Source organism: Pezoporus flaviventris, unplaced genomic scaffold (assembly GCF_033815535.1).
Source record: "Pezoporus flaviventris isolate CSIRO_AGI_PZ_B2104156 unplaced genomic scaffold, CSIRO_AGI_Pfla_v1 ptg000015l, whole genome shotgun sequence".
Classification (NCBI taxonomy): domain Eukaryota; kingdom Metazoa; phylum Chordata; class Aves; order Psittaciformes; family Psittacidae; genus Pezoporus; species Pezoporus flaviventris.
This window is the reverse complement of record NW_026892563.1, coordinates 8,438,960-8,455,596: the sequence shown is the minus strand read 5'-3', so window position 1 is coordinate 8,455,596 and position 16,637 is coordinate 8,438,960. Positions and strand designations below refer to the sequence as shown.

General features: G+C 41.3%; 1 protein-coding gene across 10 annotated transcripts in view; it reads left to right on the top strand.

Moving 5' to 3' along the window:
• Positions 1 to 1,119: 1,119 nt before the first annotated feature.
• DMD (dystrophin) overlaps positions 1,120 to 16,637 on the top strand; it is a 1,205,254-nt gene continuing 1,189,736 nt past the window's right edge. For 8 of the 10 annotated variants that reach the window (XM_061453346.1, XM_061453349.1, XM_061453344.1 and 5 more), the window contains exon 1: positions 1,121 to 1,300. In XM_061453346.1, coding sequence (XP_061309330.1) covers positions 1,201 to 1,300 — 100 coding nt within the window. In that variant the 5' untranslated portion in view covers positions 1,121 to 1,200. Of the gene's footprint in view, positions 1,301 to 16,637 lie in introns of all 10 variants that reach the window. The other 2 variants (XM_061453343.1, XM_061453350.1) reach the window with 2 other exon arrangements.

Genomic DNA, 16,637 nt, shown 5'->3' with positions numbered 1-16,637 from the left:
GCTACATACAAGTCCCATTCCACAGGATCTGGCTACCACCAAATGTCTCACTGCCTATAAAGAGTCTTGTTCTAAATGTTCATTGTCTCTGGCCTGGTTTTCTTACTTGATTTTATTCTAGGTTATTTAACTCTGTTATCTTCAGACAAGTACATTTCTTCTGATATACTCTGGCATACACAAAGAGATTCACGTCCTTTATCTATACAAAGCACAAGTGAAAGCATACATTCTTTCTACGCCCTTACCCTTAATTTCCTGTCCTTCTGTATCTATTTATGAATTATCTACAAATTGGTGTTAAAGCCAAGAACAAGTTAGGCTAAATTTTTATTGAGTACACCACATTGTTGTCCTATAAACTAACAAATAAAAATAGGTGATTACATGCCACCTGAGTGTCCATATTCTAAGGCATGTTTTGTAAGAGCTTGGATTTCTGTCATAAGGAGTATGGGTATTTAAATTCATTCTAGAACATTTCTTGCCTATGCCTGGCTATTTCTCCCATGAGGTGCTGCAAGCTACTGGGAGCCTCGTGATGTGAGGGAAACTGAGCATAAAAAGAAAATCCTGAATGCCAGTGTGGGGAGAAAATGGAAGGGAAAGGAATTAGCGGTGAGCTAAAGGCAGCCGACCAAATTGACATTTAATGGAAGAGTGCAATGAAGCAATGCCAACGAGAAGTGTGTTGTTCCTTGGCTGTGATGACCTGGGACTAAGCCCCTTTCCCGTATCAAAACACAAGGGGAAATGTTTTCCCCGTCCTCTTTCCCTAAAGACTGCTGAACGCTTTGACCAGCCTACAGGTATCCTCGGGCTGTCGCTCGGAGCGGCGCCACCTGACTCGGTGTGCCGGACCTTCACCCCTCCAGGGATGAATTACAAAGGAGAGAGGAGAAGACAAACTCCGGCCACTAACCCTAACCCCCCGAAGTTGAAACACCAGCCCTGCTCCCGGTCCGCCCCTGTCCGGCGCGGAGCAAGTTGCCCGGTGCCTCTACACCGCGCGGGGCCGTGGGCTCGCTCCTTGCTCCCCATCGGCTGCTGCGGGGCGGGGGCAGGGTGACGGGGCGGGGGGGGGGAGCCGGAGCCACCGCCCCGGCACTACTTCAGGGCGGGCGGCGCCGCGTTTTACCTGTCCTGTGCCGGCCTGCTCTGTCCCTGGCTTCCTCCCTCCCAGCCCCGCGCTCCCCCGGCATGGCTGAGACGGGACACTCCAGCCGCGCTGCCCCTGCAGCCGTTGGGGCGGACGAAGCCGTCGCCGATGAGTTCCGCGATGTCATCCGCTGCCGGTCGGGTAGGCACCACTCCGCGTTCCTCTCCGCCCTTCTCCTCCTTCTCTCCTCACTGGCACGGAGCTCGCTGTAGGGCGGCGGGCTCAAGGCTGCCCCGGAGAGCGGCCCAGTGGCTCGGGACAAGAGGAAGGGGGATATTTAGCTTTTTTTTCCAGTGCTTTTTAACAAATCGCCACTAGCTCAACTCTGCGTTGCGCTGTGCAGCGTTGAAAGGGTTCGCACGCCGGCTCGGTGGGGGAATCGCGCATCGCGGTGTCTTGTGTCCCTCGCCCGAGTGTCGCCATGTGTGCGTTCCCCCCTCATCGGGTGTGCTCCCCCCTGCTTCAGGCTGTGGTAACCGGGCAGGATGGTTGCGCCGCTTGTGATAGCGGGGCAGGTCGTAAAGCTGCAAATAGAAGCAGCTGTAACGCTCCCCCACAGGATAAAGTTTCAGGTGCCTGGGCTGAGTTTTTGCTTAGTTCTGGAAAGAAACCAAATCCGTGGTAGTAAAGGTATTTATAGGACCATTCAGCAGTTACTCATTTGCAGCACAAGTGCGTGTGGAGCTACAAATTAAATTAACTCTTATGTGCTATATGTGCTTGGCCAGTAAACTGGCCTTGAAATAATGCTGTCCTTACATGGTTAAATGAATTTAAAAGAAATTATCTGTGTTGTACTTGTTTTAAGACAGGGCAACAAAATGCTTGCCATGTGTTATGGAGTAATTGGAGCTCCTGTGGGAAATTTCACTTTGGGAGTGTTATGGTGGTAGTAAGCAGAAGTTACACTTTCTGTGACATATTTTGTGAGTGTTGTTTTTACTCCGGTAGCGTTAAGACACTTGCTGCAATATCTAGTGCTTCCCCACTGAAGTCTCTGTGGTGCAATTTCTGAAGATCTCTTGGCTCTTATAGTAAAGTGTTGCTTCTAACATTACCAGCTTATTGCACTATTGCACTTCTCGTACTAAGTGCTTCTCCTTCAGTTTGGCATTTAAAAGGATGGGTATTGCCCTGGTGGGAGTAGGAAGTGATGAGGGTGGGTGGCTATTCAGGCTTTTTTGTTGTGTGTTTTTTTTTCTCCCCAAGTCCTACTTTTAGCTCCCATGTTACACCTTTTACCTAAGCTTTTGCAGCATGGGGAGCCTGTGAAAGGATGAAGTGTCTGGTGAGCTGTCTCTGTAGTCATTCCTGGTTAGACTGGGGGTGTTACCTCTTACAGCAGCATGTGTTCCCTGTTCCATATTTAGATCATTTATAGTTTGGAGGGTGTAAAATGTAGGATGAGGATATCACAAAGAAAAACCCTCTTTGAAGGGTTGTCCTTTTAGCGCATAACAATGTATTTGGGCCGTTGCTGATTGGAAATAAGAGAACTTGAAGATTGGCAAAAATAATATCTTCAGGTTGATGTGATTTTCAAAAACGGAAGTTACTGTTATTAACTTTACCGATAGGTGTTTTGAACTCTCAGCCTAGAGTGCTTTCTTCCCACTTCCCCCCCCCCCCCCCCCCCCCCATAGCCCGTAGCCATATTCAGTGTTCAGTTTGATTTACCTTTTTAAAAATTCATAATGGAGAATGCACACTATCTGGAAAGTGAGACAGGAAATGTTAACTATGCATTTCCTAATTATACCTTATATTCCCTTTTCACTTTGAAAGTCTGCTTCCAAATCAATTTTGGTGGCAGTATGTTTAGGTGTATAGTATCATAATAAATATAAGACCTCAAATGGCTCTGAAATGTTTTTTCCAGCTTCCTGCTATAAAGTAATACTGGAATTTAGATCTTGGCAGTAGACATTGAGCAAACATTTGTGCTCTTAATTGGACACAGTTCCCTCATCTAGTCTCTATGACAAATAAGAAACAGGATCAGTTTAAGGATCATAGAATTGCCCTAGATGTTTATAAGCCTGAAGAGGTGAGAAAAATCAATTTCCATAGTGATATTTATCACAGGTATACATTTTTAGCAATATACCCCACAATGATCTCTTACTCCTGCTTATCTTTAATTGTTATCATCTAGCTTTGAAATGCATTGCTTAAAATCTTACTATGGTTTTAGGGAGAAATAACATAATTAACACAGCTGTTAGCACAAGTAAGATGAGAACTTGGTGAGATGGTCTTTGCAACCTGAGGATGGGTTTGTTTTGTTTTGGGGTTTTCTGTAACCTGCTACTTAGGTAAGCATTTCTAGAGGTGGGATCTTCCATTTGTTTGGGCATGCATTTGTCTTGAACAGTTTTGGATTGGATGTTTTAGGAGGGCTTAATGGGAATGAAATGCTGGCACAGCCTCCTTAACCATGTAGTACTGGTAAGGAGGCTAAACTGTTCTGGGGAGGCACTTCCTAGGCCTGCAGAAGAGGCTTTGTGATCCAGTAGGGAAGTTGCTGGTGACTGAAAGTGAAATAAGAGTAGTAAGTCTTTGGGGACTTTGGGCATCAGATGCTGAAGGAGCTTTGGAACACATTGCATCCCACTTGTTTTTCACTCTGTTTATATTAATTTCATGCTTCAGGGATCTGATGCTTTCTGGCATAGCGTGGAGGAAATTTTTACCCTCCTGGATACAAAACTTGACCTCTGGTAGGTGTACATTTTGCTTTTTCATGAAACTAGACAAAAGATAGGGTCAAAAATTTTGATATATTGGCTGTATAAAAATATTCCACACTTACTTTTTTTAATGTCTTAGTCAAGAGCTCAGAGCGCCAATACTTGAGTAAGGTGAATGGGCTGATGCAGCTAGCATTAATCTGGGCGTCCTGCTTTTGTACTAGTCCTGCATCCTGATCTTGCCAGTGCTAGGTAAAATAACTGTAAAAAAAAAATATGATTTGCTTAACATAAAATGAAATTATAAAATTAAAGTTTGTTAGCACAATTTAAAGGAAAGCATGCTCTGTCAAATATTTTTTCTGTTAATAAATTTTCTTTATAATTTCTTGCAGTATATTATAATGCAAAAAAAAAAAGAAAAAGTACTAGCAATAAAATACCTAGTGAATTGTTTAAAATACACCAAACAGTTGTATTGCAAAAGTTGCCACTGGGGAATTGAAATGGAATTGAGTCTTCTGTGTTTCGTGTCCATAATACTTTGTGTTGGTGCTTGTAATTACAATATAAACTCACCACGTTTCACTTCCACTCATATGGAGTGGCTTGTGTTGCGTGGGTGCTTGAAGAAGATCCAGGCGAATGCAGAGGTTAGGAATGAGGAATATAAGCTGTGCTGCCACAGAGAGGGACTGTGTCAGAGAACAATTTAGTGGTCACTGCAGGGGCTCCATTCAGCATGGGTCTGTAATGTGATGACATAGGGAAATAGGTTTAGGAAAGTTATTTTTGACTCCTGTATATGGCATGGTGGATTCTAGTATGAGAAATGTGTTAAATCCACAAAAAAACGAGATCCAAGGTGAATGTCTGTGGAGCTCAGATAGTAATTTTGTAGTAATTTTTTTTTTTGGGGGTGGAAGTGACGTTATTACTTTCTGTGAGAATGTTCAAGGGCAGAGAATCCTGCTTGCTGAAGGCTTAGCAGGGAAAAGCACAACAGGAAGGGAAAAGTGAAAGCTAACAGTTTAAAGCATGTGATACCTCAAGCAGGGAAGACTGTTAACCTCTGGGGATAGACCATCCATCTCTAGAGGTGTTTGATCCAGCACTTGATACTTTTTAAGTTGAGCTTTATTCAAATGCAAGTTACTGGACTCAATATTTAAGAGCCTGTCATAAATCATTAGTCCAATCATCTGTCTCACAATCCCTTTTGGCATAAAGGTATTAATTTGTGAATCTTCTGGTAATAGAAGCACACTTCCTACCTGACTCTTCAGTTTAATGCTTGCTGTCTGAACTAGGCCTTCCCCATACCCTGGTCCTTGCTGGTGTGAGATGTTGGCTGATCATCCTCCTTTTTCCTGTATGGGGTCACTGGCAATTCTGAAAACATCAGTACTAAACCAGAATCTGAGTCTTGAGGTTACTGGCCCGAGATTGATCCAGACAGCTGTAAAGTTAGTATTAGCGAAAAGACAGTGTAAAACAACTGCAAGGGTGAACATGTGTTCCAAGTTGTGGTCGCTTCCTTACTTACTAGGCTGGCATGTTTTAATAATAGTTTGTGGTCTTTAATGTGTCATACTTGATGTCATGCTTGTTGAACACATGGAGACCATACTTGGGGAAATGGATGTTGCAGATCTTAATAAAACCTATCTTTGTGATATAATTTCTTAGAACATGTGGTTTCCATTGCCCAGAATGACTGCTGGCAAATAGCTTGAAATACCACCATCAAGTCTCAAACACATTTGGATGCTTGCTACATTAAAAGAATTGTTTCAAAACCCAGTGTAAATATTACTCAAAGCAGAGAGCAGTTTTCTACAATAAAAAAAAAAAAATCTGCATGCCATAAATACGTTCTCATCAATTTAAAGACGATGTAGATTTTATTATTGCTGTTGCAGAGCTTAGTGACTGTAGTCATGATTAGCCACAAAAATACCTCTAATTTCTTCAGTTCATACACAGCCTCTAGAAAAAGTGCTTAAGGCTCTGTGCCTGGCAAGATCATGGAGCAGATCCTCCTGGAAACTGTGCTTAAGCACTAAGGGCAAATTGTGCCTGACAGATGTGGTGGCCTTCTACAATGGGGTTTGTTGGTAAGGGAAGAGCAACTAATGTCATCTACCTGGACTTTTCCAAAGCATTTGACACTGTTCTGCGCAACACACTTGTCTGTAAACTGGAGAGACGTGGATTTGACAGATGGACTTACAAGAAGGCTGGTGGTAAGAGTACATAAGGACAGGACAAGGGGGTATGGCTTTAAACTGGAAGAGGGGAGATTTACATTAGACATTTGGAAGAAATTCTTTACTATGAGGGTCATGAGACACTGGAACAGAATGCCTAGAGAAATTGTGGATGCCCCATGTTGGATGGGGCTTTGAGCAACCTGGTCTAGTGGGAGGTTTGCCCCATAGCAGGGAAATGATGATCTTTAAGGTCCTTTCCAGCCCAAACCATTCTATGATGACCTCATTTGTTCGTAACTTCTAGCACAAAATTATGTGCATCTGGAGCAGCTTGCTTGGTGATTTTGCTTAGAGTAATTTGGTGTTGTTCAGGTTTTTTGAGTAAGGACTTGATTCTTTCCACATTTCCTTTTGCTGCGTTGCATGATTTGAGGTTTTGACTAGAAGGTAACTGTTCCAGGTCTATTGCTCTTCTATACTGAAAAACTGTATAGAGTAGCAATTGTTAGGAGTTGGCACTAAGCAATGTTAAGCAAGCATATATTCTGGACATCTGATTTCCTTTTGTAATTTAGTGCCATTAAAAGGTATAGATACAATATACAGTGGTGATACAGACAGTTAAATAGACATACAGTAATTCTTCTCCCTTCTTTCTCCTTTTTGCTACCTCTGATCTCCCCCAGCTTCATTGGTGTGGAAACTGTAGATGACTAGAACTGTTAGTATGTGTCTGAACTGGATGACTGGAATGATTGCATATTCACTTTTCCCTCAAGCATCCTGAGACCTGGCAGAGTTCCCTGGCTTTGCCAGTGCAGAGGGAACAGCACAAGGATATGCTCTGCCCATTTGGCTCAAGCACAGATCACACTCACCCTCCACACAATGATGCCTGTTGAATGGTAGCAGTATGTCTGATAGGAAAACAGATGAATTGACAAATGGTTCTGGAAAACAGCATGTATATGCGATATCCAAGGTATAGTAGCTTGCTGATCGGGGCACCTCATCTGCCAGCTCAGCTTTGCTGTGCTGAGCACTGCGATGTGAGTGTGCCAGAAGGCTGGGACAAAATGTTCACTGTGCCCAAACATGCGCACTGTTGGCTGTCAGTGTTGAAATGGCATTCATGAGATGGTTCTGGGCAAGAAGATAAAAGTGGTATCCCTGCTGCATCGGACCTTCAGTGGCATGCTTGTGTGGCATTGCTATCCTAGCTATAGAGTTGGATCCTTTTCAGAAATTAGAAATACCTTTCTGGCTGCTGAAGGTGGAGATTTGGCTCCGATGAACTGCAACTAGTGCTTTGTAGTGAAAGGAAACTTGTATGTGGTATCTCTGTTACTAGAAGTGCAGTGTGTGGAAAGAACTGCAAATCTTGTCCAGAAAGGCTTTGGAAGGCTGAGTCAAGCTACTGTACGAGGGGAAAGCATAGGGTTTGTGGTCATAAAGCTTATGCATGTGTTAAAATAAATATGTCACACTTATTTATACATCACTATTCTTACATAGGAAATTTGTTTTGTGGATGATATGTCTCATGTCACCTAAAGAAAACTGCTGATAAATCTGAATTAAACAAGTAAAATGCGGATATAAACTGTTCAGACCAATTCTTAGCCTTGGCTGTTTAGCAAAAGTTTATGGGGCACTTGTAACATGCAAAGCAAAAGTCACTAGTGTTGCAGTAGCACTATCTTCCTGTTTTTGTTCATCCCGCTTCATAGATTTTCTCGATTTGCAAAATGAACTTCTGATTTTTGCAACCACAGCCTGTAAAAGGTGTCTTTGTAGAAGGTAACTTTCAAGTATGTGGTTTAGGTGTCTAAGAGAATTTTATCACTCAAAATAATTTTGCTCAGTTAAGGACGTCATCCTGTGCTTTAAACTATGTACTCAAATCAATCTTCCCATCCTTCCCAATGAAGTTAGGTTGTGCTTCTTTTGTTAGAATGAAGTTGACAGCTTGTTTGCCTTTATTTTGAGCCATTTTCATTATTTTTCTTATAGTTGACAGGCTTTGTTTATAAGAAGAAGAATCTAACGGTGCACCATGTAGCCTCCTCATACTGGTATAGTAGATAACCTTACTCTGTAGGCTGAGAAATTTGCATTTGGGTAGTTAAGAGGGTTTTTTTTTCCTTATTTATTCATTTAAAAAGTGTGGGACCTGGTATATTCAGAAGTGCTGATCACTTGCAGTTTCTGTTAGTAATCAGTCATTTATTGGCCCATTATCACTGGGGGGGGGGGGGGGGGGGGGGGGGGGGGGCTGCACGGATCACTCCTAAAAGCATTTCCAGAGTGTCTCAGAAATTAACTTCTGTTAAGCAGTAGTATCTTTGCTCAAAACTGACCACTTTTTAAAGCAGTAAAAGGTCATTTAAACAGCAGTTTAGTTAAGATGTTAAATTTAATATCTTGCTTTTTAAATGTCTGTTTTTAATTACCTGCCTTCTGTATGCTGTTGTCTCAGCAACAAGATCTTTGTATGCTAAGAAGTTCTGATATTCCAAATGTAAATCTGAAGAAACAGTATAGGTTTCTTTACCCAAGTTGGGGTTCTAAAGCTAGTTAGCAGTTAGCAGTTTAGCTATTTAAGTGCAAATATGTGGGTTCTTTGTGCACTACAACCGATTCTATCCTGTGGATAGGTATCCACATCTTGTGATTAACTGTAGAGCTTGTTGGGCATTAAAGGTAATGGGTTTATTTTCATGAAAGGGGTCTCCTGCAGTTTGAGTCTCAAATTAAGAGAACTCAATCCAACATTTCTGTCTCTCCCTTCTTAAGGTAGGAATCATCACTGCCTTGAAGTGGTGACTTGTTTGTGATAACCAGCAGTGGGAATTATGGCGTTAACTTTGAAGTATGAATGTCTTCCTTGTGAAAGGTAACCTGTCTCCTGCCATGTACCAAGGTCTGGCTGTGTGGTGCTCCATTCATTGTTGAATCTGTGTAATTACTTTAAATAAAACCCCAGCTTTTATTTCTGGGGCTTGATGAGCAATGTGCTGTTTTGCATAATCTGACAAAAGTACTGAATTTCAAGGTTAGTTTTACACTGTCCTTATCTGAAGTGATTGATAGTAAGAGCATGATGTGATTGAGTTATGCTGCAGCATGCAATCAGATACCATAAATAGTACTAGCTACATAAACTCCTGGAACTGGTTGCTGTGCTGCTTCTAAAGTGCACTTTGGCTTGAATATTGAAGCCATAGGTTGGATTATAATTTTAAAATATCAATCTATTAGGCAGATAATACACTGGTTGACTAATTTATTTTCTTGTTTGGAAGACACTGAATTCCAAAGAAGTATATGCCAAGAAAAGCAAGTGTATTTTTTGTTTGTAGCTTGTAAAAGCTCTTTGTACATCTTGTTCAGTTGGCGAACATGATCCTTATCAAACAAGAAGTGCACTCTTATCAGATTATTTAGAACATTTGTCTTCCCTAGCAATTTTCATTTCCACCTTGTACAAGAAGAAAAAGGTGGGTGTGTGTGTGTGTGTGTGTGTGTGTGTGAGAATCAGACTTTGAAAAAACCTAGGGTTTCTATCTAAGTTTAAGATAATGATGGAGGCAAGGAGGAGCTGTAAAGAGCTTGAATTAGGGAAAATGTCTGGATGGGCTGTGGTCCCAAATAATCTTGCAGCAAAGAATGCCTGGCCTTGCCTTATTCAAAAGGCAAGGCATATATCACGAAATATCTGACTTGTCTTGAGGTGGTATATTAACAAGCAATCATTGAAATGAAACTATTATTTAGCTATGATTTCATCACTTTTTCATGGTGACTTTTTGCTGGATCATGGAGTTTGCCATTTTCGTTTCTCTAATGCCAAGGCAAACTTGTTATTGTGATGTTTGGAATTTATCAAACTACTTATAAATGGATTAGTATGATGTTTAAACTTTGTCATACAATCAGTAGAAGGAGGCTAGCATAATAAATCTTGCCTGATAAACTTATATTGTTTTGTTTTGTTCTTTTTTTTTTTTTGTTCTTGGTAGTTTGCAGCCGATGTAGGCCATCTTCATGAAATGCATTCAGCCTTGCTAGGCTGCCTCTAAAGTGTGAAGCATAAATCTGTTACACCTACAACATAAACCTATTTCTTTAGTCCCAGGTGTGCCTTACAATTCTAGGGGCATCCTCTCTTTATGCTATCCAGCATCACAGTAACCATATATGTTGCTGAAAAAAGCTAGCAACTAGGGGAAAAAATAAATCTTCTGTACAGCACTTTTGTTTCTATGTTGGTTTTTCCAGCCACAATAATCAGGCTAATTCAGTTAGGCTTTGTGTCATCTTTTCCCCTTTTATCTGAGGTATAATGTTTTGCTGAACACTAGAGGGAAATAGCAAAGGATTGGCAATGTGCACTTGCAGAATATTAAATTCTTTAGCTGAATTGTAGCTACCCCTTCAGAAGGACTTCTGGTTGTAGAAATAAAGATGGAAGGATTTAAACAATGATACCAGAATCACAAGGTTATGAAGTTAAAGTCATACTGGTTACTGCTGGTCTCCAGCTTGAGTGAAATGTGAATGTGATGCAAAAATTCTGTGATTCTGCAGTGGACTTGCTGCTTGGTTGGGATTCTTTCCCTACAGGTTCCTGCACCCAACAGATAGGTGAAGAGCACTTCCACTGTGTGAAAAACCTTTCAGGTCTGCTTCCCAGTCCATCTTGGACTTGCTACATTCATGTTAATGCAGTTATATTTTTTTCCCCTCCTCTTTGGGATGCTAATGGCTGGTGCCAGCAGAAATAGGAATGAGGTTGGAAAATGTCATCTTCTAGGATGACTGCCGAGTTCTTTGTTTTTTTATAACTGTAAAGGTTATCTGTTGTCCAGAAAAGACCTTACAGATTGAGACCTGGTGATACTGCGCCAAAATCTGCTACTTGCTCTGCATCCCCATGCTGGCTTAATCAGAGCTGTGCAAAGTGTCTGTAACCTGAGGTTGCTTCTGTTGAGGTAAGCTCCTGCACTTCCAGACTCTGAAAGTAATCAGGAGAGAATTTGGTTCATTAGAGACAATTAAAGGAAATGCTGGGTACTAATTGGATGTGAAGCCCTGCAGTAGAAATTGCTAAACCTCCCCTACACCCTTGAGGGGAAAAAAAGAGAACTATTTGTTTGACTCTAACCAGATTGGGTAAATGTGATGGCCCTTAGGCATTCTTCTCCCTTCCTGCTGAGCTATCCCATATGATCTTGTTTAGAATTGTGGCCATATGGATTTCTACCAAGTGTCCTCCTAAACTATGGAATAGGTCCACAAAAGGAGTGTGAGGTTATGATTTGCATGGCAGTGTGGAAAATTAATTCGTCATGATGACTGCCATTTGGCTGATGATTAAACAGGGGCATAGATAATACTAATGCATTCTTCTTGCAAGACTGAGAAGTCAGTTAAACCCCATGCAGCTGAGACGGATCCCTTTTCATCAAGATCTCTTTCAAGGCTCATGAGGCTTCCTCCAGATAATAAATTAGCAACCAGCAATGGAATACCAAAGCTGGTTCCATTCTTTAAACTCTTAATACAAACTCCCTCAGGATACTTTAGAAAAATATTGGGTACAGTAGATTCCCCCCCCCTTAGAAATTTTCACTAAAGAAAAACAAAAAAAACCCCAAACCCTTGAATGAGTCATTTAGACTTATGTAAAATATTCTGCTGGAAAAGTTCTTAGGGATGTGATATGTCAGGATTTCAATCATCTGTCATGGGAAAGAAGAGAAGGATACATGACTGCAGTCAAACAACTAATTCATATTCAAAACATGAGCACCCATCAGGAGTTCTGCAGATCTAGAATAGTTTTAAAAGCTCCAGAGCTTAAGTTTGATGCAAACACTGTTTTGTTTCGGGTTTTTTTTGCCTAGGCTTTTTAAAACAATTATTGCTGCTTTAATGATATTAACAGTATCTTTCATCTCTTGTAGCTGTTGTAATTTGAAAAGTACTTCTGAGTTTTAAACTATTCACTTCCTGAAATTGTTCTGCAAATTAATCATTACATAATTTATAATAATGAAAGGGGTGTTTTTGAAATATGAATCTGTATAAACACTGCGAAATCCCAGCCTCTTTATGAAAGATTTTTGGAACCAGGAACATTAGGCTCATGCAAAACCCTCTAGCATCCTAAACAGATAAGGCTGTACATCAGTCAGACTGCAGAAATATGATATTTAAAACTCCTGCTTTGTTTTTCATGAGTACTTGTTTTACAGCTGGCAGAAAGAAGGATTCTTCATTCTATCTGAAACTGTAACAACTTTTGCAGTAACAAATCCTCTTTATGTAAGGAAAGTGAAGCTCACCAAGAATTACAGCTGTGGAATGGGAAGCCCAGCTTCAGCTAAACTTGGTATTACTTGCCATGTCATGCCATAACAGGGACTGCTGTGGAACCTTCTACTCAGTATAAGTCTACAGAAAAAAAAACAACTACTTACAAGCTTCAAGTTATAAGTGTAACAACAACAATAAAAAGATTGCCCTTTCCTGCTTCCCAGACTGTGAGAGAAAGGCTAATTGAGTTTCTTGGCCATGACAGTGTGACATGTTGCAGTTCTAACTTTGCAGTGTTAATTAACACCTCAAGATGCATCCGCATTATATTTCAAATATAATGGATGATCATTACCTGGTCAAACCTGACTTTACCTCACATTTACACTTTCAGCCTAACCTCCTGAGCAGGCTTTCCTCTGACTTCAGAGGGTGCTTGAGCAGTTGCACCTGCCTTCAGGGTGTATGTGCAACTGCTGTGTACCCCAGAGCTAGAGTTACAGCTCTCTCATAGAGTTGAGGATCCTGTCGGAACTCACTGAAGTTAACAAGGCTTAACAGTGAAGTTACAGCTTTGGCACGGATGCTCTTGTACAGTGTGGCTACCTGCAGCTTGAAGGCACATGGGCTAGGCACTTGAAATATTAGTCCTAGTCACTAGACATTGTCCCCAGAATGACACGATGGTAGCTGTTGGCACTTCTGGAAGCAGAATTCCATGTGAACAATATTGTATTGTAAAAGGGAAAGTACAAAATGTATTAGGACCTGAGTGATGGTACTGAATGGTTGGGTATTCTAGTAAGTGGGATTCTAGTAGAGAAGGGTAAGGCTTGATTGTTGCAAATGTGCTGGCTGTGGTTCCTTGCCAGAGCACTGTTGTTAAAGGACAGATGAAGGCTTAAAATAGGCAAATGTATTCCGTGTATGTAATACCATGAATGTGCAGCAGATAACGCTATTGTTGGAGTGCAGCGTTAGTTTGAAAAAACTTCTGAGCTACAACTGCTAAATATTACTAGAATGAGTATATCCTATGTGCTTCTACTAAATGGGTAAAAAGCTTGTGAATAGAAATGAGTATAGTATGTTAAAATCTAAATTTATTGACACTGACTGGATGGGAAGGAATATGTAATTCTTTCCTGTGTCTTAGGTATGTAAGATATATATGTATGCTCACTGGGGAAAAAAAGTTTAATTTCACTTCAGGTTCCTTATTAAAAACTTTTAATGTAATTAAATTAGAATGCTGCTGGTAGCAGTTTACAGAACAGTTTTCAAAGTAAAGAGCAACTTGTCATATTTTTGTTTTCAGAACTTCATGTGCCAAATCCTTTAAATCCAATCAGATCCTAAGACTGGCACTGGGATGAAACTTGCTTTTTATTTATTTATTTATTAAGAGTGTTGCTCTGTAGGAACTGACTTCTCATGCATTTCATGCAGACATCAAGTGTGACTGGAATGAGGACATTCTTTTACAGGGTTATTGTGAGCCAGTAATTGCATTGACTTATCTTCAGTGGGTATGCATCTTATTTTACCAAGTGATGAACAAACTACATAAGCCTGCACACACTGAAAGGCAACAAAAGCTGTGAATTTTCTAGTTATAATTATGCATAGGATTTATCTGTTCCTTTCAGCAATTCTATAGGATCACACAATTCTAAAATGTAGCACCACTACTCAAGTAACACTTATGAGTTAATCTTGAGTTGTTTCACAGAACATAGTATATCCTACACATGGTCTTGCTTGTGATGCTTGGAGTAGGGCTCCAAACTCCAGTGTTCTGTGAAATTAATATATTTTTACTGACACCATTTATCAGCCTATGTGTTTAAGTTTTTTTTAATTTTAGTTTTTTTATTCCCAGAAGGAATAGAGTTCAGTAAGCTGTGATTTATATTTGGATATATGTTTCAAAGCAATAATTACAGTAGGCTCTTAGTTGAGAGAGCTTAGTTTCCTTTTTAGAAGGAAGTTAGTGTCTTATATTTAATATCCATAACATTCTTTCATAGGAATGTCTCTTACTTAGAATGGATATTTTGGTCCTTTGAAGAATAAGGAGGTTGTATACTAGTTTAAACATCATAACTGACATGTCTAAGATGTTAAAACCATAAAAATCCCCTCAAAACAACAACATAAACCAGTTTAGAATAGCAAGTCAGGGTCATGTTTACTTGTATTCTCAGGTCAATTAATACATTCTGGATTCTAAAGCATCAGTTTCCTGATAGAGCAACTGGACCATGCTTCTTTGCTTGAGGCAGTTCTGAGATACAGCTTTATAATGTCCTTGAATTATCTCAGTACATGTTTTTATCAAAAATATGATACAGCTGTAATGAAATTGTAGTTGAAAGGAAAATTTGCAATAATAGGACAGGTAGCAGAGTACTGGTTCAGCTTGTCTTTTCTCCTCCTTTGTCCAGCCTTAACAAACCAAAGTACCAGTGGTGTTGAAGGAGGGAATGTTAACACAAGATGTAAGTTGCTCTTTGTCAGTACTGTGTGTAATGATCGGAATGTGTAGAACATATATTTTCTTTCCTTACAAAATTTATTTTTTTCCATAAAATTGTAACTTCTTTGTTAACCACAAAAACTGATTTATGTTCAAAGTTCTATATCCTCTTAGAGTTGGAGGATGCATTATCACAGTATCACAGTATGTTGGAGATTGGAAGGGACCTCGAAAGATCATCTAGTCCAATCCCCCTGCCGGAGCAGGAACACCTAGATAATGTTACACAGGAATGCGTCCAGGCGGGTTTTGAATGTCTCCAGGGAAGGAGACTCCACAACCTCCCTGGGCAGCCTGTTCCAGTGTTCCGTCACCCTCACTGAGAAGAAGTTTCTTCTCAAGTTTAAGTGGAACCTCTTGTGTTCCAGTTTGTACCCATTACCCCTTGTCCTATCATTGTTTGCCACTGAGTAGAGCCTGGCTCCATCCTCGTGACACTCCCCCTTTATATATTTATAGACACTGATAAGGTCACCCCTCAGTCTCCTCTTCTCCAAACTATAGAGACCCAGCTCCCTCAGTCTTTCCTCATAAGGGAGATGTTCCACTCCCTTAATCATCTTTGTTGCCCTGCGCTGGACTCTCTCCAGCAGCTCCCTGTCCTTCTTGAACTGAGGGGCCCAGAACTGGACACAATACTCCAGATGGGGTCTCACCAGGGCAGAGTAGAGGGGAAGGAGGACCTCTCTCGACCTACTAACCACCGCCCTTCTAATACACCCCAGGATGCCATTGGCCTTCTTAGCCACAAGGGCACAGTGTTGGCTCATGGTCATCCTGCCGTCCACTAGGACCCCCAGGTCCCTCTCCCCTACACTGCTCTCTAACAGGTCATTCCCCAACCTATACTGGAACCTGGGGTTGTTCCTGCCCAGATGCAGGACTCTACACTTTCCCTTGTTATATTTCATCAAGTTACTCCCTGCCCAACTCTCCAGCCTATCCAGGTCTCGCTGGATGGCAGCACAGCCTTCTGGCGTATCAGCCACTCCTCCCAGCTTAGTGTCATCAGCAAACTTGCTGATAGTACACTCAATTCCCTCATCTAAATCATTGATGAATATATTAAATAATACCGGTCCCAGTACTGACCCTTGAGGCACTCCACTATTTACAGGCCTCCAACTAGACTCAGCCCCATAGACTACAACTCTCTGGCTTCTCTCCTTCAGCCAGTTCGCAGTCCACCTCACTACCTGATCATCCAGTCCACACTTCCTCATTTTAGCCGCGAGGATGCTGTGGGAGACTGTGTCAAATGCTTTGCTGAGGTCAAGGTAGACCACATCCACCGCTCTGCCATCATCCATCCACCGTGTTATTTCCTCATAAAAGGCTAAGAGATTGGTCAAACATGATTTCCCCTTGGTGAAGCCATGTTGACTGCCCCTCATAACCTTCTTATCCTTGATATGCCTTAAGATGGTATCAAGGATAAGGTGTTCCATCACTTTCCCAGGGATGGAGGTGAGGCTGACCGGTCTGTAGTTACCCGGGTCCTCCTTCTTGCCCTTTTTGAAGACTGGAGTGACATTTGCTTTCCTCCAGTCCTCAGGCACCTCTCCCGTTTCCCAAGACTTGGTAAAGATGATGGAGAGTGGTCTAGCAATGACTTCCGCCAGTTCCCTCAGCACCCGCGGGTGCATCCCATCTGGACCCATGGATTTATGGATGTCCAGATTGCTCAACTGGTCTCTAACCCATTCCTCATCGAC